Below are 20810 nucleotides of genomic sequence, written 5' to 3' on the forward strand. Positions count from 1 at the left end.
GTTTGTAAGTCAGAACAGGTACATTTTTTAAGTGTAGCTCCAGCCAAAAAAACAATTTATAAGCTTTTTGGATAGCATAGGAAAGGGTTAACACCCCTGTATCATTTGTTTTGCTGTGTGTGCCCCTGTTCAGAAGATTTCACCTCACTTCCTGTCCCAATGACAATTGGATTTTGAAAATTTGGGGTTGTTGTGGAAACAAGGATTGATGATAAAGCATCAGTGGAGACACCTTTTTCCCATAATAACTATTACAGGAGTGAGTTTTCCTTCCTAGGGGTAAATTTCCTCTCACTTCCTGTTGTCTCCCTCCGCTTGAGTCATTTGCAAGTCGTATGTTTGTAACTAGGGGACCGCCTGTATGAGCGAGTGAGAAAGATAACACACCTGCTCCCCATTCACACCTGAGACCTTGTAACACTAACGAGTCACATAACAACGGGGAGGGAAAATTACTAATTGGGCCTAATTTGGACATTTTCACTTAGGGGTGTACTCACATTTGTTGCCAGCGGTTTAGACATTAATGGCTGTGTGTTGAGTTATTTTGAGGGGACAGCAAATTTACACTGTTATACAAGCTGTACACTCACTACTTTAGCAAAGTGTCATTTCTTCAGTGTTGTCACATGAAAAGATATAATAAAATATTTACAAAAATGTGAGGGGTGTACTCACTTTTGTGAGATACTGTACCATTAATGTACCTCTGCAGAAAAATAAAAGCTTTCTTTGATTTTTAGAACAAGGTCTTACCTTTTAGTCTCTTGTGTGTTAGAAAAATTCATGACTTCTTGGTATGTTGATTTAGGATGTAAAAACCAATAAGACACAGGAAGCAGTTTGCCAGGTGATCTCATTAGCATACACACCCTGCACCCAATTTCCTTTGGATTTACCACAGCACGTGGATCTGTGTGTTTATACACACGGATCCACGTCCCTGCTCTGTGACCAGCAATCGCAGGTGCATGGCGGACATCGCGGCCGCTGGGCACGCGCATTGGCTCCTGAGTGACGTGCGCGCCCCCTAGCGGCTGGGAAGCCGAGGACGTCATATGACGGCCGCCCACAATGAGAGAGCCACCTTGCAGCTGTCATTTGACTATGTGGGATGGGAAGAAGTTAATATTAGGACACTTACCTGTCCAGGGATCCTGCGGTGTCTTCACCCGAACTGATTTTTCCATTGACTCTGGGATGCTGCCACCGCCATTTCCACTAAGGAAAACTGTCAGTGAAGCCTTGCGGCTTCACAGCTGGCTCCCTGCTGTGCATGCGTGAAGTGCGCTGCACCCTCATTGGGCTGGCTGCAGGAGGAAGGAGGGGGGGGGCGATCTTCCGCAGCAAGTTCGCACGAAGGTGGGAGCGGGTGCCTGTCAAAACCAGGTACCTGCTCCCCCCCCCCCCCCCCCCCCCCCAAAGGGTGCCAAATGTGGCACCAGAGGGGGGAGGAGGCAGACAAGTGGAACTTCCCCTTTTGGGTGAAACTCTGCTTTAAGCACCTAGATCTGTATTTGTATCAGCTTCCTCAGCACTCAGAAGCATAGAGTAGTTACAAACATTGCCTATGGTCTCCTTGCAGCTGATCTTTACCCACTACTAACTGTAATGGGCAATGAGTGTAATGGGTATGGAGGTGACCATCTTGGTAGAGGCAGGACTTTGCTTCCTTATGTCAGAGCCTCCAGCAAGGAAAACCAGTGAACCGTACATTGATCAAATCTCAATCCTACTCTCCTGGGACTAGCAGTCAGAGGCAGCAGTGCCTTAGATTTTACAATACAGATTACAGATATACAGCTATGAGACTGTAGTCACAGGAGTACCTATGCACAATAACATACCAGGTTTGTGCATTTTTAGGAAGAATTCAGGGCAAACGGTATATTTTATTTTTATTTTTTTCAGGGTACTGTTTAAGCACAGTTACCATAGCTAAACCTTCACCTTTGATTTCAGGTCCACAATAACCTGAGTGTTATCAGCATAGGGGTATATGAAATGGCTGTGATATCTTGCAGGTTGTATGGCTGCTGCGTGAAAATAGAATCATTCAATTCAGCTTCTCATAAACACTGATGCCTGTACATATTTTATCTTCCCAAGTACCCTGATAGCCCTGGAGATGCAAATATGCCCCAGTACTCAACAGAGTTCTATTTATAAGGCATAACTATAGTCACAGCAAACATGCAAATGCTATGGAGCCCGGTAGTGTTGGGGGCTCAAGATTTTCTGGCTACATAGTGGTTTATGTAGGTGGCAAAAGGATTTGGCAAGTAAATTTGGAAAGGTTTAAAGTACGTAAAATTTAAAAACCTGAATGCATTTAGCAGTCATGTCACTAGTAGGGTAGAGCTCATAGGACTTGATGTTTCAGTCCCTATGGTAAGTCTGCACTCTTGATATTGTTATTGATGTGATACATCATTGGGGTCATCATCCTTTGACTTTTCATTGATGAGCCCACAGGACTAGCAGAACACTGCAGGTCATTGGCTTGGATACTAATACAACCAGGAAAACCCATGCTTATAAAAGGGGTAACCCCCTTTAAGGAAACTCCACCCTCAGGGGCCTCTCTGCTCCCCTGCATACCTTCACTGAATTTTCCATCTTTGGTATCAGTCAAAGTAAAATAAGCCCTATTTTCGGTGTTAGTGTGAGCAAAAATAAGCCCCATTATTTATGTCAATATGCGTAAAAAGGACCCCCATTGTTGGCATCGATAGAAGTAACATGTCTCCTCATTGGTGGCAGTAAAATAAGTTGGTTATATTCAAAATAATGATGTAATTATTCTCTATACAAAATATTGTGGTCCATAAACTAAATATGGTATATAATATTTCCTAACCATACACCTGCCATATGCATTAGATAAAAAAAAAATAAAAAAATATGATAAAATAAACCAAAAAATAAAGTTCTTGAGAAAAAGCGTTTGAAATGGGTCTAAAGCCAGCCAAAATTTACTGCTGCTCCAGTGCATGTTAATAATATTTTAATCCGTGAAACCTGCACCTTCACCATCCACCCAGAGTGAAATGGCCGCTCCCCTTTGGGTTATGACCAGTTATGGTCCAATGATGCCTTTGTATAATCCCACTATCTGTAGTGTCTGCAGGCATCCACCTGAAATGATCCGGATCATCTGCGCTCCCCACTCTGATCAGCAAGCTAACGTCTCACAATTGCTCAAACTATATACGAAAATATATCATTGTGCAATATAGCTTTAAATTAGTTTCCACTTTTATTAAAAATTACATTGCACACTCACATTTGAGACTCTTTCAACACTGCATATATTTTTAAGACCTTTGACGGCTACTCTCCTCCTCACTCACCATCCTTCCTGGTGTACGAAACCCCGGAAATGACGTCACCGGCTCCACCCGACACTTTGGGTCACTTGTCGCATGAACTCTTCGCAACGCGTTGGGTGGAGGCGGTGACGTCATTTACGGGGTTTCGTACACCAGAAGGGACGTTAAGGAGGAGTGTAGCCCTCAAATGTCTTAAAAATATATGCACTGTTGAAAGAGTCTCAAATGTGAGTGTGAGACGTGAGAGATTGCTTGCTGATCGGAGCGGGGACCGCGGGAGATATGGATCATTTCGGGTGGATGCCTGCAGACACTAAAGCCTCGTACACACGATGCGATTGTTGGCCAACCGAGCTTCTGATTTTTGTCAAAAGGGTGTGTGCCTGGATCTTGTCTTGCATACTAATGGTACACTATTGTCGGTCCAATAAACTAACAAACACAAAAGTAGTGATGTACTACGAGGAATTTCAGCTCTTGAGCGCCACCCTTTGGGCCCCTTCTGCTAATTTCGTGTTTGGTGAGCATTGATTCCGAGCATGCGTGTTTGTACTTTTGACTTTTGTGTGACGAACTTGTGTACTGGCCATCAAAAAATCTGACAACCAACCGTTGTCCGCCAAATATTTACTGGCATGTCATCCAACATTTGTTGGCAGAATGTTGGACAACATTTGTCAAAAGGAGTGTACTATCGGTCAGATTTTAGGCCAACAGTCTGTCAACAGACAATCCCCTGCCAACAATCGCATCGTGTGTACGAGGCTTTAAGATGGTGGGATTATACAAAGGCTTTATTGGACCATAACTGGTGATAACCTGAAGGCGAGCGGCCATTATACTCGGGGTAGATGATGAAGGTGCAGGTTTCATGGATTAAATATTATTATTGGCACGCACTGGAGCAGCAGTCAATTTTGGGAGGACTTTGACCTATTTCAAACACAGGACTTTGTCTGTGAAACTTTAAAAAAAAAAAAAAAAGAAAAAAATTCACAATATATTTATCTTAAACTTTTGGTTTATTTCATCATATTTGTGTGTTTTTTTTTTTTTGTTTTTTTTTTAATGTATATGGTTAGGAAATATTATATACCATATTTAGTTTTATTGACCACAATATTTTGTATGGAGAATAAGCGCACCATTGTTTTGAATATAAGTTTTGTTGTGTGAGATCACTAAGTGGTTGCAGCTGTTCGCATATTTGATATAATATTTATTCACTTATTGTTTACCTAGTTGCACACAAGTAATTTTTTACACAGTAAAATAAGTTGGTGTCAGTGTAAATAAAATAAGCACCATATTGTTGGTGTCTGGAAGTAAAATGAGTCCCATTGTTGGTGGCAGTAAAATAAACCCTGCTGTTGGTGTCAGTGAGAGGGAAATGAGCCCCATTTTTGTGTCAGTGGAAGTAAAATCCCATCTTCAATGTCAGGGGCAGTAAAAAAAAAGGCCTCATCATTGGTGTCAGTGGGTCCTGTGATATCATCATTTCAAGGTATTCAGTATTTACTGGCTTACATGCTCCAAAGTTGCTGCTGTGGCTCTGTAGTTGGAGGTGGAACTACATAAACAAATAGCAACCACCGCAACCTATAACTGGCCTTTGCAGCGAGGAGCACCTGGAAGGGCGATGCATGTCAAAAAACAAACACAAATTCCCAGCTCACTTACCAGCCAGCTTGCAACAAACCAAATTGGAACTATGCTGTCACTGTTGGGCAGGAGATCAATCTGGGTTACAGTGCTGTGATAATCTGCAGCGCCAGACACTGGAACACGAAGCATTCCATCACTTTGCACTCCACTGCCACTCTGAGGATTGCAATAGGAGGTCTTGTGGGCGGCCTGTTGGACAGCTCTGCACTAGAGACTGCCATAGAGAAGGGAAATACATGGGGAGAGGCCATGATGCTTTTGATATGGAGGTCTATCACACAGTTGCACCACATGCATTCCTGATGGTTTGTTACTGCAGTGCAAATAGTTACTTTGCCATATTATATATATATATATATATAAATTTCTGAGAATTATATGTGCATTCTTTAGGCTCTGCTAAACTGTTCAATTCTATGCTGTCATTTCATTCTAGGTGGTTCATTCTATGGAGCGGCGCACCGCCGTGGTTAATACTCCGAGGAAGGATGCCGTCAATGATCTACCGCACACTCCCGTGAATCGAGAAGTGAGACATTTTTACCTCATTCTGTAAGACAAGCCAGAGATGATTCAATTTTCTTTCCTGCAACCACGGGTTGCAGGAAAGAAAATCTCTCGATTTTCCCCCATCAACACAGTCAGTGCTGATGGGGGGGGGACCCCCCCCGCAGCGCTATTGTGTTCTGCCAGCAGGGAGCCTTCTCTGCCAGCAGAACACAATGGTCAATGATGGCAGCTATATCTGCCAACAGTGGTCGCAAGCAAAAAAAACAGGCTGGTTGTACTCAAGTCGATTGATGGATCGATATCAATACATCCTGCCTGCCCATAGATAGATAGATCGAATCTCAGCTGCTTACTGCTGAACCAGACAAGATTCGATCCATCTATGGTTGGCTTAACACTCTGCAAGCTTATTATGAACCAGACCCCACATCGCAGTTTTCCTGCTTCTCAATTGTCCTCATAGAGGACCCTTACTCTGGCATGAAGGTCCTAGACGCTCGCCCTCCTTCGCACCCGCCAACAGGCTGTGAAAATCCAATGTTGGCACTCTGCATGTCTGGCCAGGTCCAGGGGAGGGCTGGCAGCCTTAGGCCTGGGGGGCAAGTCCAGTCAAGTGGCCCACTGAACCAACCAATTGAAGCAACTAGTGAAGGACTACAAGTCCTACAAGTCCCAGCATGAACCCCTGAGATCTAAGGATGTGATCCCCGACTGATGTGCGCTCCCTAGGCTGGCGCCGGCCCTGGCTGTAACAGCGGAGCTGCTGCTGTGGTGGCCTTTTCTGGGGAGAATCAGATCTGCCCGGGGGGGAAATTGCCACCCTGCCCCCCGGCCCAGTCTGCCCCTAGCCAGGTCTGCAGATTATTGTATGATTTCTGTCTTCTGGTCTGTGATGGGATGAGTTGTGCCCAGTGGTAATCTCCATCCATCTTAGACATCAGTGGAGGTATGCAGACATGCATTGGTGGCTGTGAATATCTGTGAAGGAGAGCAGGTGAGAAGATCTAGGATCCTTCGACCCATGTGAAGGGTTGCATTTATATTGCACCTATATACTACACAACAGTTCCTGAGAATCATTCACACCAGGACCTGTCTGCAAAAGAGCTCACAATCGAATGTCCCTTCCAAGAGTCATACACAACAATGTTAATTAACCCATCCATATGTTTTTAGAGGAAACCTACACAATGTCCATGTGATTAATGTTATCTAGTTATGGTAATAAATCTCCTTGCCAGCTGTTACCTGCACATGTGCAGTAAGGCCCTTTAAACTTCTATAGCAGCTTTCGTCGGAGCCACCTTGTGGCCCCACAGAATTCTTTGCAGTTTTTCTGCGCAGGCAGCGGGAAGAAGAGGACAGGCCAGGACAGCGGGGTGCAGTAAAGAACTAGGCATGTATGCAGCTGAGAAGGGGGTGGATTGGGGGGGGGTTAGATCTGCTCAATTGGGTAGTAAAACTTTCAGAAAACTTTAAATGCAACTAGTGTAAGCACCTGAATTTGACTTGAGTTCAAATTTAGCTTTTTTTGGTTCAATAACTTCAATGGAGAAGCTGCAGAAAAGCATGTAGCGTGTTTTTTACCGCGATTTCGCCCTGATTTGCCTTTTGCATTTTGTAATCTGCCCCCCAAAAAAAGAATAAAAGATGCAAATCGCGGTAAAACCCCGCAAAAAGCACTGGTTTGTGTGTGTCCTTTCCTGTATAAAAAGGAGAAAAACGAAAAGAGACCAACGGAGGGACCTTTCATATCTGTGAAAAGCAGTAGGCAATTTCTACTGAGACAGTTAAGACTTTAAAAAAAAAAATGGTTGTACAAACATTGGTATGAAAATTCGCAGTAAATTCGATGACTTGATGAATGCTGTTCGAAAGTACAGAGTACTTTAAAATTGCGCTTGCTTTTAACATTTTGATATTGGAATGATCTGACCCCCCTAATGATTATAAAATCAAATAAACAATCTTAAAATTAAACATTTTTCAACAAAATTCTACTAATGTATGGCCACCTCTAGAGGTACATTGTAAAATACAGTAGATATAATTGGTAACATAAACAAGCAGGATCATCAGGAAACCTACAGAATCTTTATAGTTTAGCCAAGGAAAATTGGTACAGGGTAATAATCAAAGTTGTGAAAATCTCTGGACTGGCTGGACAGAACAAAAATGTGACCTGGGAAAAGTGTGTGGGCCGCTCAGGCTCCATAGGGAGAGGGGATATGTAGACATGGGATGGAGCCCATCCTGGCTCCTGCAAAGGTTCAAGAAAGGAAGGGTGACCCCTGGAAGTTGCACATCTATGATGTCCTGCTGCAATGAATGGATGGAGTGGTACTCAGCCTGGACTATGCATAAAAATGCATTGGTTGGTAAATCAGCTGCAATGCATGTACAATATTTCATCTGTGCTTTTCAGCTTTCCGGCTCACTTACACTAGTGTTTCCTAGACATGTGCACTGACAAAAAAACATTTTTTTCAATTTTTTGGAAATTCGAAATTTCCGAATTTTCAAATTTCCGAATTTTCAAATTTCCGAATTTTCAAATTTCCGAATTTTCAAATTTCCGAATTTTCAAATTTCCGAATTTTCAAATTTCCGAAATTTAGAATTTGTTAGAATTCGTTAAGCGAATTCGGAACTAAACTAATTGCACATGTCTAGTGTTTCTCTTTAAGTGCACTGCTGAGCATCACTGCGCCACAATGGCTGCACTGCACGCGGTTTCCATATTCAATTGAATGGGTTGTGTGCAGAGCTGTACTGCCCACCAGACACAATGGAAGCAGCATGTGTATACCCCCATATGGCTGCCTTTGCAACTTAGGTGCGGGGCGGGGGCAGTAAAAACCCAGTTCAGCTACCAGTTTCTACCGCCGCCCCTCAACTGCAAGTGTAAATTAAGCCATAACGTGTTTTTTTTTTTTTTTTTTTGCAAACTTGAATAAGTATTATTATGGTGCTAAGAAGGGGGGGCCTCCTAACAAACAAGAGGAGGCCAGAGGTGGATTGCCGTAGCTATCATTTGATAATGACATTATTCCTCTTTTTTATAAAGGTGGTTGGAAGTGATGTGTCCAGTCCATTCAGCTCTCCTAGTAGCAGTATGGGTGCAACTAACAAAGCTTGGACGCCGCCACAACAAAGAGAAGTGCTTGGGTACTCAAAGGTAAAAAGTGTAACATGATGGAGCCTGCAAACCTCTGAATACTTCCTTCTTCTACAAGGCGCCATAACTGTGCCATGCATTATCGGGTTTCTAAGCCCCTTTACTTCTGCTCCATACTTAGTTACATAGTTACATAGTAGGTGAGGTTGAAAAAAGACACAAGTCCATCAAGTCCAACCTATGTGTGTGATTATGTGTCAGTATTTCATTACATATCCCTGTATATTGCGGTCATTCAGGTGATTATCTAATAGTTTCTTGAAGCTATCAATGCTCCCCGCTGAGACCACCGCCTGTGGAAGGGAATTCCACATCCTTGCCGCTCTTACAGTAAAGAACCCTTTACGTAGTTTAAGGTTAAACCTCTTTTCTTCTAATTGTAATGAGTGGCCACAAGTCTTATTAAGCTCTTTTATCCCTATTGTGGGGTCACCAGTACAGTATTTGTAAATTGAAATCATATCCCCTCTCAAGCGTCTCTTCTCCAGAGAGAATAAGTTCAGTGCTCGCAACCTTTCCTCATAACTAAGATCCTCCAGACCCTTTATTAGCTTTGTTGCCCTTCTTTGTACTCGCTCCATTTCCAGTACATCCCTCCTGAGGACTGGTGCCCAGAACTGGACAGCATACTCCAGGTGCGGCCGGACCAGAGTCTTGTAGAGTGGGAGAATTATCGTTTTATCTCTGGAGTTGATCCCCCTTTTAATGCATGCCAATATTCTGTTTGCTTTATTAGCAGCAGCTTGGCATTGCATGCCATTGCTGAGCCTATCATCTACTAGGACCCCCAGGTCCTTTTCCATCCTAGATTCCCCCAGAGGTTCTCCCCCCAGTGTATACTGCTTTTGGTTTTTCTATCAATAAATAACTACTGTATACAAATACCTCCTATTTGTTTTACTTGCAGGTTACCCCTACCCCTCCTCCAGGCCAGCAGGATACCGCAAATGACTTTCGCAAAGGCCACCCAGTGGAATCTGTCCCAAATCCGGTAAGAGCCGTGTCAATTCTACAACCATTTACTGCAAAATAGTCAATGCCATGTTATAGTTTTGTTATAGCAGATGTTGATCCTACTTGTTTTCCCTTTTTTTTTTTTTTTTTTTTTTTTGTTTGCTGATCTTGCGCATCTTCTTTGCAGCACTCCAGTAATGTCTGTTAAAGAGAAACATCTGTACCCCCCCCCCCCCCCCCCATTATGGCAAGTGCACAGATCTACTTCAGGGCACTGCCCCCCTTTTAGATCCTGGCAGAGTCCTTCTGTGCATATATAGAAACAAGGGGAGAAAATACCATATGCTCAATGAAGTGTAAACACTGCACCACAAATTAATAGTGCATATGTGGATGCAGTATCCCTAATAGTCCTGACTCACCAATTGGGTGCGGTCTCTGTGACTCAAGATTTAAATACAGAGAAAAAGGAATTCCTGATAAAAGGAAGCCACAGGCGGACCAAGCAGCTTTAAATAAGAAAAATCTTTATTGCACAATCGTATATCGAAATACAGGAACTGGGTCCCATCACCAACACCTAAATGAAATAAAAAATGAGAAAACATTGTCTATTAAGAACATAGTTACATAGTTGGTAAGGTTGAATAAAGACACCAGTCCATCCAGTTCAACCTGAGTGAGCGTGCGTGTCTACAATTGTCCCTATCCCTGTACATTGTGTCTCAAGGTACCCATATAGCACTGTCAATTTACGCAGCGCTCCACACATACATCACACACTCGCATCGGTCCCTACCCTCAAGGAGCTCACAATCCAAGGTCCCCAACTCACATTCACATACTAGGGCCAATTTTGGACAGAAGCCAATTAACCTACCGGCATGCCTTTGGAGTGTGGGAGGAAACCGGAGTACCCGGAGGAAACCCACACAGGCAGAGGGAGAACATGCAAACTCCAGGCAGGTAGTGTCATTATTGGGATTCGAACCAGTGACCTTTTTTACGGCTAGGCGAGAGTGCTACCCACTACACCACTGTGCCACCCTGAACATTACGTCCGACCAGATTTCAAGCACACATGTTAAGCACATTTTATAAAGTAAAATAAAAGTGAAAATGCTGCGCTAAACCCAAAATTTGTATATAAAAAAACTGAAAGCAGCTAGCACACAGACAAACCAAGTCAACTGAACAATAATAAAAAAATAAGTTCAGCGCTAGAAATATCAAATATGCAATATACTGACATATAAATGTGAAGCAAATACACATTCAAGTGAAAAAATTAAAATAATCAAATGACCATATGTGAAATATGAAACAGCAAAATGAACTTATAATTACTAAAAGTCCACATGTGAAATATCAAATAATGAGGGGTTATCGCCTCGATTTCCAATCAGAGGGTGAACACCAAAAGACTTGTGGATATTCAATAGGTAAAGGTAGGTACCCTTACCAGATCAGTAGGACGCACAAACCATATAGCGGTGCGTCAAAAAGGCATAGAAAGGATATCTCATGATGTCAAGCCAGGCAGTATCCTGTGGGTCACGAACCCCAATAGACACAGGGAGGAAGGTGGTCCCAGACGGAAAATCGAAGACTATCACTCACAATACCCGTTTCCAGAAGGGGATGGTCCAGAGATGGTCATCAGCGTTCAAACATGGGAGAAGGAAAAAGGGGAACTCCACATGGTCTAGGTCAACCAAATTGGAGTTTATTGAAATAAACACCATACATAGATAAAAAAGTGATCACAATATAAATAAAAATGGCAATGTGGGAAGCTAAAAATGCTAACCCTTGGGCACTAGTAGCTACCCATTACTATAGTAGCCATAGATCAAATACTGAAAACAGCCGGCAGCTAGTAGGGGATCAATAGGGCACAGGGCCGCTCACCCAGCCGAGGAGAACGGTATACTCTTCTTTCCTGGGTAGCCCATATAGATACCTCGCTGATGTCCTGGTATGGGATTTCACGCTGGTCAATCCTGGGGCTCACTTCTCGCCCAGGTGTCCAGAGAGCATGATCGCCGTGATCCCGTGGCCTGGGTAAATGAAGCGCTGCGACATGTATAATGTCTGTCTGTGTTTTGCCCGTCCTGGCAGTCTATTCAAAAAATGGTTCCTGCAGTGCGCTTGTGCTGGCGTGACGTAATTGATGTCACTTGTGTAGTGTCGTAGCCCCACAGTCTGCCTCATATAGGGGTATACTTTATAAATGCGCTGAACATGTGTGCTTGAAATCTGGTCTGACGTAATGTTCTTAATAGACAAAGTTGTCTCATTTTTAATTTCATTTAGGTGTTGGTGATGGGACCCAGTATTTCGATATACGATTGTGCAATAAAGATTTTTCTTATTTAAGCTGCTTGGTCCGCCTGTGACTTCCTTTTTTCAGGTATTCTTTACAATCTGTGCATATGCCTGGGATGGGGAACAAAAACGCAATTCTCGACTGCTATGCGAGAAATCCTGAAGTGCTGCTTTACAGCGCAATTAAATGGCAACAATTCAAAAAATGATATCCAATTGTAAGAGAGGGAGGTGGGAGGATGCTGGACAACATGACATATACTTTAGGTTAGAGCTTCACGATTCTGGCCAAAATGAGAATCACGTTTTTTTTTTGCTTAGAATAAAAAGGTCACGATTCTCGCGGCGTAAAATCTTTCACATTATACAAAAAAAAAATTGGGCTAACTTTACTGTTTGTTTTTTTTTTTTTTTTAATTCATTAAAGTGTAATCCTTTCCCAAAAAATTGCATTTGAACGACTGCTGCGCAAATACAGTGTAACATAATAATATAACGACCATCATTTTATTCTCTAGGGTCTCTACTAAAAAAAAAATGTGTGTGTGTGTGTGTGTGTGTGTGTGTGTGTGTGTGTGTGTGTGTGTATATATATATATATATTAATATTATAATGTTTGGGGGTTCTAAGTAATTTTCTAGCAAAAAAAAAATAATTTTAACTTAAAACCAACAAATGTCAGAAAAAGGTTTAGTGTTTAAATTTAAGTGGTTAAACTTCCCTCATTTACACACCAAAATGTACTCCTTTGATCTAAAGGACAAATTGTTACAATGTTTATACTTAGTTCCTAAGTTCACTGCTAAAGAATGTTGTGGTTCTTGGCAGACTGCCACTTTTTTTTTTTTTTTTCCCCTTTCTTTTGACTCTGTCGGCTTTAGCAGAGCACAGAGAATCCTCTGCATAGAAAGAATCGGGAAATACTTTCAAGATCAAGATACTGTCAAGATCGCAACGGGGAAAAAAATCACGATAACAATTCTTAACGATTAATCGCGCAGGCGCGCAATTGGGAGACAGAGACAAAGGGTTGTCCCCCCTATAACAGGAAGTGCCTAAATAAGCACCTTCAGAAATTACTTTTTCATCAAATCAGCAGATTTCAAAATATTAAAAAATTACTTTTGAAATTATATTATCAAGTCAAAGTCAGTGGTGTTGCTATGGGGGTGCGGACCACACCCGGCTGACACCATCCCACCCATGACAGTGCATGGATCGGTGCGCCAGCTCCAACCGCATCATTTACAAGGGACAGTTTGGGGTGTGCAGTGTGCTGCCGGATCAAAACTAGCCTTCCCAGCCCTCTATAGGGCACTGTGGCAGGTTAGACAGGATACTGCCCAGTGCACTAGCCTGCCCGATGCACTAGCCTGCCCGGTGCACTAGCCTGCCCGCTGTCTACTGCTCTGTCCTGTTGTCACTCCACAGTGACAGGACAGAGCGGGGGTCGGGAAAGCTACACTGATGTGCCAGTGCGGTAAAACATGATCTCAACCCTGCCCCCGAGGAGGATGAGACCATGTTTTACCGCACCGGGTGACACTCAACCCTAGTGACACCACTGGTCAAAGCTGATAGGACAGCTTTCTAAATCGAGGGACAGAGACAGCAACACAAACCCCTTTTTGTTTATTTGAGGTGGGAAGAGTTGGGACCTCTGCCAGCGAATTCACACCAGAGCACCAGAGGGCTCACGTTAAGGTGTGCATATTGTGTGAGCTGGTTTATGTTGTCCATCGCAGTGCTTTCATTTTTTTAAAGTTGACTTCATACTTCATTTAACATGGAATGTGATGTGCAAGAACGAGACCTATCCTAATTTTTATTTCGTTATTGTACACCAATGTGGCACATTGGCGCAAATAGAAGAAACGGGACATAATGTAAATTGCTCTAAATTTGCTTTGGGACTGTGTTGGGCAATACTGCCCAATGGGGTTGGGGTGATCGAGTCCTTAGTGACACCCCACAATCCATGTCCTGGTACCAATGAGATTACAAGTAATGGAAAATCTCCCCAGTGTGGTCACAGACAGCAATCCTTTTCCAAAACTCAGCAGCCTTTTCCACTGTATCCAAAATTGCAAAACAGAGAAGTAAAAGAGTTCTGACTGCACTTGGACTTTAACTTTATTTTCTACTGTAATAACGTTAAATATATTGCGATTAAAGGTCACAAACGCTCCATCCCAGCGTCCATCGGTGTCGAGTTCTGAGTCTGGAGCTAATGCTGGAGCGAGACACAAGCACCGGCAGCAACCTACAAATGAGTCGGTAAGAGACCAGTCTGCTAATGTCTATTTTCTTTCTATTTAAAAACATACATTATATTGCCAAAAGTATTGGGACGCCTGCCTTTACAAGCACATGAACTTTAATGGCATCCCAGTCTTATGCCGCGTACGCACGAGCGGAATGTCCGACAGAAAAAGTCAGACAGGAATGTTCTAAATATTTCCGACGGAACCAAATCCTATAAGGGAAAACCGCTCGTCTGTATGCTGTTCCGACGGACCAAAAACGACGCATGCTCTGAAGCAAGTACGAGACGGAAGCTATTGGCTACTGGCTATTGAACTTCCTTTTTCTGGTCCCATCGTACGTGTTGTACGTCACCGCGTTCTTGACGGTCGGACTTTGGTGTGGTACGCAAAACTGTTTCAGCGGAACTCCATCGGAAAAACCTTCAGAGTTTATTCCGACGGGAAAACCGGTCGTTTGTATGCGGCATTAGCCTGTAGGGTTCAATATTGAGTTGGCCCACCCTTTGCAGCTATAACAGCTTCAACTCTTCTGGGAAGGCTGTCCACAAGGTTTAGGAGTGTGACTGTCTATGGGGATATTTGACCATTCTTCCAGAAGTGAATTTGGGATTTCAGGCACTGATGTTGGACGAGAAGGCCTGTCTCGCAGTCTCCACTCTAATTTATCCCAAAGGTGTTCTATTGGGTTGAGGTCAGGACTCTGTACAGGCCAGTCAAGTTCCTCCACCCCAAACTCGCTCATCCATGTTTTTATAGACCTTGCTTTGTGCACTAATCCAAATAATTTGGTGAAGTTGGGATTATGGTGTGGGGTTGTTTTTTCATGGGTTGGGCTAGACCCCTTTAGTTACAGTGAACTCTTAAGCCGTCAGCATACCAAGACATTTTGAACATTTTCCTGCTCCCAAATTTGTGGGAACAGTTTGGGGATGGCCCCTTCCTGTTACAACATGACTGTGCACAAAGCAAGGTCCATAAAGACATGGATGAGCGAGTTTGGGGTGAAGGAACTTGACTGATCTGCACAGAGTCCTGACCTCAACCCGATAGAGCATCTTTGGGATGAATTGGAGTGCAGACTGCGAGCCAGGCCTTCTCGTCCAACATCAGTGCCTGACCTCACAAATGCGCTTCTGGAAGAATGGTCAAGCATTCCCATAGACACACTCCTAAACCTTGTGGACAGCCTTCCCAGAAGAGTTGAAGCTGTTATAGCTGCAAAGGGTGGGCCAACTCAATATTGAACCCTACAGACCAAGCCTGGGATATCATTAAAGTTCATGTGCGTGTAAAGGCAGGCGCCCAATACTTTTGGTAATATAGTGCATGTTAGAAAAAAGTACCTATGCCCTTCTATGGTGAAAAATTAGGCCTATTAATACTAAAAGCTAATTAGAATTTGAAGTTTTAGGTGGGCACTAGGAGGTTATTGCATCAGCTTTTTTTTATTACTTTAGAGCCCTGATGCCCAACTTGTGACCCAGGGGCCACATGTGGCCCTTTTGGCACTTGTGTGGCCCTTAGGTCCCAATAGTCTTAGCCTTGGTGCTTATTAAGGCCAGTTAAAGTATTATTTAAACTGGCTTCTAGTAGTTAGTATAAAATATCTTACTTTTTTCAACACTGTCACTTTTTTTTTTCCTCTGATCCTTTATATCTTAAGGGATCTGTTGGATGCACAATTGTGACAGCAGTTGTATAGAAGCCGTGATCTATATCAGTCTCATGTAAGTTATCTCCAGTCCATAATTGTCTCCTGAAGTACTATATATCCCTAATCTCCAACAACTGCAATAGAATGCTTGCAATCTCTGACAGCTTTACTGAATGTTGTGTGCCACCCTTTAGTGTCCTTATATTAAAGTAAGTTGACCACTACTGCTTCAGAGACTCCAGCTATGTGATTTCCTCATTGTAGCAGGTGTGACTCTGCCCCATCCTATATGGACACAACAAAGGTCCTGCTCTCTTTTACTTGGACACCAACTGTTGGTATGTTCTACACCAGTGGTCTCCAATCTGCATCCCGAGGGCCGGATACGGCCCCTTACTTGCCTTTATGCAGGCCTTGGGGCATTTTTTCTCCCCCTGATACTATTCCACTTACACCAACAATGGGGCATAATTCATGCTACTGACATCAACAGGCACTATTCCTCCCACTGTCACCAACAATGGGACACTATTCCTCCCACTGATGATGGGGTACGATTCTTCCTACTCATACCAATGATGGGGTACAATTCCTCCCACTCATACCAATGATGGGGTAGGATTCCTCCCACTCATACCAATGATGGGGTAGGATTCCTCCCACTCATACCAATGATGGGGTAGGATTCCTCCCACTCATACCAATGATGGGGTAGGATTCCTCCCACTCATACCAATGCTGGGGTAGGATTCCTCCCACTCATAACAATGCTGGGGTAGGATTCCTCCCACTCATACCAATGCTGGGGTAGGATTCCTCACACTCATACCAATGATGGGGTAGGATTCACCAACGATGGGGTAGGATTCCCCGCACTCATACCAATGCTGGGGTAGGATTCTTCCTACTCATACCAATGATGGGGTAGGATCCACCAACGATGGGGTAGGATTCCTCCCACTCATACCAACGATGGGGTAGGATTCCTCCCACTCATACCAACGATAAGGCACTGTTCACATCCGAATACCAAAGATGCATTGTGTATGCCTACTGTCGCCAGGATAATTTCTACTCCCAATGGCCACAGTCCGGCCCCCCTAAAGTCTGAAGGCCAGTAAACTGGTCCTTTGTTCAGACAGTTTGGAGACCCCTGTTCTACTTCTACTTCTAAAATCCATCAGGAGAGGGTGACACCATTATTTGGATTTCTGACAGTCGCTTCCATTACAAAGGATACTGTGCTTGAGATATCTTGCCACTGGACAAAAGAATTAACTATTCACTAACCAGCAACAAATTTGTTAGAGTCAAAGAAAAGGTTGGCAGCCTTTATCTTCTTACGGCCTCCAGGTCCGCTACTCAAAGTATTGAAGAAAGAGGCTAAACATGGTAACCAGGCAAATAACGTTTTCAGAATGGTTCAGTAATTTTAGCCTGCGCATTTCTCTCATGACAAGTTCACTTTAATATTAGTTGCTGGCCTTGCTATAGATGGTAGAAGTTATCTGTGGGGGCTACAAAGGGGTCCACAAGTTTAAAAAAATTTGTAGTGGTGTTGGGTGATTTTGGTGTGGGACCTGCATGCGTTCGGTGCTGGGTGAAGGGAGGCCAAGGCATTTAGTTAAATGATCTGTGCTCAAGAGAAGGATAAGCCGATCTAAAATCATAGTCCCCATTCACATAGCTCACATGATCAACTCTCTAGGATGTTGTGTATATCATAAGCACTGCAGAGAGCCTGGAGCAACATTTTCACCTGAAAACCTAAGTATTGCAGCCTATTTCTCTAATTATGTATTCTACAAAGTTTGACAAACCTTTGTTAACATGTGGGCACAGATCTGGTTTAACTTGCTTCTGTAATGTTAAGATCTGGTGATGTAATTGTGTGATTCATTTGCAGAGTGTGCAGCCCTCATCGTGTAGACCAACAAATGTCGACAAACCAGGAGTGCTGGATTCTGGTGCCGGCTTTGCAGATGTCACAAGGGATACTAACGAGGTCCCGCCATTATCAAGGGTGCCTGAACTTGAGATAAGTGTTGATGAATCGAGCAATGGGGGTTCCCAGTGTTCGAGTTCTTCTTCCGAATCACCTGCCGCAAGGGCCAGCAAGGGAGGTCCTACACCACGTGATGTGCTCACAACAAGCACACCTAGTAATGCAAGCTCAGGCAGTGCTCCTACAAAGAGGCCAGAGGAAAATGAAGATCCTACACGAGTTTCTAGCTCTGTTCATAGCAGGGGACCAAACAGACAACAGCCAGAAGAGGACAGCTTTGAGATCTCCAGAGACTTGAGTTACTACAGACTTCAGTTCAATGAACCCCCATCAATGGACCTCATGTCTGGAAACAGTGTGCCGGAACAGAGAACAACAGGAACCTCAGTAACCTGGGAGGCAAGTGACAGCAAGGCAAATAAAGAAAAAGAAATACCCAGGGAGAGCAACCTGCACGATCCCCTCCTTATCACACTTTCAGCTGCTGTTGTTTGCCTTTCCTTATACATAGTATGGCTCAAATACAAAAACTAAGACTCTAAAGGAACACTCCACTTTTTACTTTTCTTTTCCCATAATGCCACGTCAGAATTTCTTAAATCAATTTTATTATATGATTCTGATCATTTTAACATGTACTTATTTTTATACACTGCTTTGCGGGCCATGTCATTTGGATGGACATGGACAATGGTGGAGGGGGCATGCCTATGGTTATGCAGATAGTGACTCTGAGGAAGTCGCTATTTTCATACTTTCCTTGGGAAGGCTGCGGGTTAAAAAAAAAAATCAGGTACGGGTGTGAGCTTACAGCTTCTGCTGTTACAATAACCCTTCTAGCATTTCTAAAGGTACTTCTAAAGGTAGCAGCAGCAATGATGGAGTGTAGGCACCTAGTGGTGCTCTCTAGCATCTGTGTGCAAATCTTTGGATTCTCAGCCCAGGCTGTACATTTGGCATCGGCTTTTGACCAAGTCAAGATTAAACTCCACCCTGTCCCAACACTAAGCCCTGTCATCTAGCTGACAAATGCCAGAGCCTTTACTGCCTACTGAAGTTTGATAGTTGAATGACTGACAGAGAGAAGGACTTAGCATTGTGAGGAGTTTTATCTTAATGTTGACTTGGGGTTGAAGACTTTTGTAGTCTGACACATGGATCGGAGACTAGCACAGAAACTTTCAGACACCACAAGGTACCTGCACTCTAGATGTTTTGTTATTTGATGTAGCCAAGTGCTGGCTGAGTTATTACCTTCACTCAGGGGACACTCCTTTTGTGTGCTATACATGGAGCACGTTCCCTCTAGTGCTCAACATGGGAAATAATCACATCACTTCCTGAATGCAGAGAAAAAGCCATTCACTGATAGCGGAGGATTGTGGGACATGGATTTACCCTAGGCTTAAAGTGTTTGTAAACCCTGTTACACCACTTTTACCTACAGGTAAGCCTATAATAAGGCTTACCTGCAGGTACCGTGAATGTCTCCTAAACCTGCACAGTTTAGGAGATATTCTCTGTATCCACATCTACACTGAAGAAACGGCACGCTCATGCCTTTCTTCAGCAGCCGTGCCGCGACAGGCAGCTCCCACGCGAATGCGCAAGAGTGACGTCATTGTGGCTCTTGCCAATCACAGAGCCGGAACCCGTGAACCTGGGATTAACTCCGGGAGACATGTTGCCAGTCACATCGCTGTGCGCGGACCGCTGCAACAGCTTCGATCTAAGGTAAGTATTTCATAATGAGCTAGTATGCGATAAATTGGTCTGTCTTGGGATACGGGATTCAGAGCTGCAAGAGCAAGAGGCTGTCACTGCGGGTGCTGTTGGCTGGCACCTCTCACCCTGAGGGCTGCTTTGCTGGGTACAGGGTGGCTGTCGTTTTCCCAGGATCCCCTGCACTGCTGATAGGGTTCATATCCACCGCACACCCACGCAGTCATTGCTGAATTCCTGGGACCACAGGTTGCCAGTCGGGCACCACACAACTCGCAGCAGATATTCAAGAGCCTGTGGAAGGACATCCTGCCTCACAGGACCAGTGTTTTGGCTAGATTGGTGAGCAGGCAGAAACCCATCTTATCTTTGACACTGTACCTAAAAGAAACTGCATGCAGACACCTTTACAACTGACCATTTGCAGAGGCTTTGCTGGGGAAAATACAACATCTATTATATTAAGCCTAATTGGCCTGCTACTACACAATAACATCTCTGGGGCCCACCATAGCTAGCTGAAGATCAAAGATACCTATACTCCAAGGACCTTGTTTCATCAAGAGACTCATAGAACCTGTGGCACAATACAAACCCTTTGTTGATATACAACCGTTTATTAAAGGGGAACTCCTACATAAACCTTATACATTGTTTATGTCATAATTCTTGTGGCATCAGGGCCTAGAGGGAGTGGACTGACTAAAAGTCTCATCTTCCCCCTCTTGTTTCTGGGGTCATTAATCTGTTTTAGCCTGATTATTATAGCTATTTGACATTATTGCTATTGTTACTTCATTGTGTGTTCTTCTGATCTCATTCTACTGCAATATCACTCAAATTGGGTTATACCTGTAACCTTTATAGTCTGGTTGACTTACTCTCCCCAGTAAAGTGTTGACTTGCAAATCTTACTAATTATTGGTGTCTTTGCATTTTATGTTTGCTTGAAGTATGTCGGAACCCAGAGTGTCCAGAGGTGTGGGAGGCTTGAAAGGTCAGGGCTAGGCATGAGCTTCGAGTTCGCCGAACAGCGAACAATTTGGGGTGTTCGCGCCAAATTCGAAAGCCGCGGAACACCCTTTAAAAGTCTATGGGAGAAATCAAAAGTGCTAATTTTAAAGGCTTATATGCAAGTTATTGTCATAAAAAGGGTTTGGGGACCTGGGTCCTGCCCCAGGGACATGGATCAAT

The 20810-nt window shown here is 43.6% G+C and overlaps 1 protein-coding gene across 1 annotated transcript in view; it reads left to right on the forward strand.

The window, feature by feature from the left end:
• The window catches only part of LOC141120285 (uncharacterized), a 55073-nt gene extending 34539 nt beyond the window's left edge, over positions 1-20534 (forward strand). Inside the window, exons 6-10 of the mRNA XM_073611000.1 lie at positions 5434-5526; positions 8575-8685; positions 9593-9676; positions 14144-14245; positions 17796-20534. Coding sequence (XP_073467101.1) covers positions 5434-5526; positions 8575-8685; positions 9593-9676; positions 14144-14245; positions 17796-18428 — 1023 coding nt within the window. The 3' untranslated portion in view covers positions 18429-20534. The remainder of the gene's footprint in view (positions 1-5433; positions 5527-8574; positions 8686-9592; positions 9677-14143; positions 14246-17795) is intronic.
• Positions 20535-20810: the final 276 nt, after the last annotated feature.

The sequence above is a fragment of the Aquarana catesbeiana genome, linkage group LG01, assembly GCF_042186555.1.
Source record: "Aquarana catesbeiana isolate 2022-GZ linkage group LG01, ASM4218655v1, whole genome shotgun sequence".
In the NCBI taxonomy this organism is placed as follows: domain Eukaryota; kingdom Metazoa; phylum Chordata; class Amphibia; order Anura; family Ranidae; genus Aquarana; species Aquarana catesbeiana.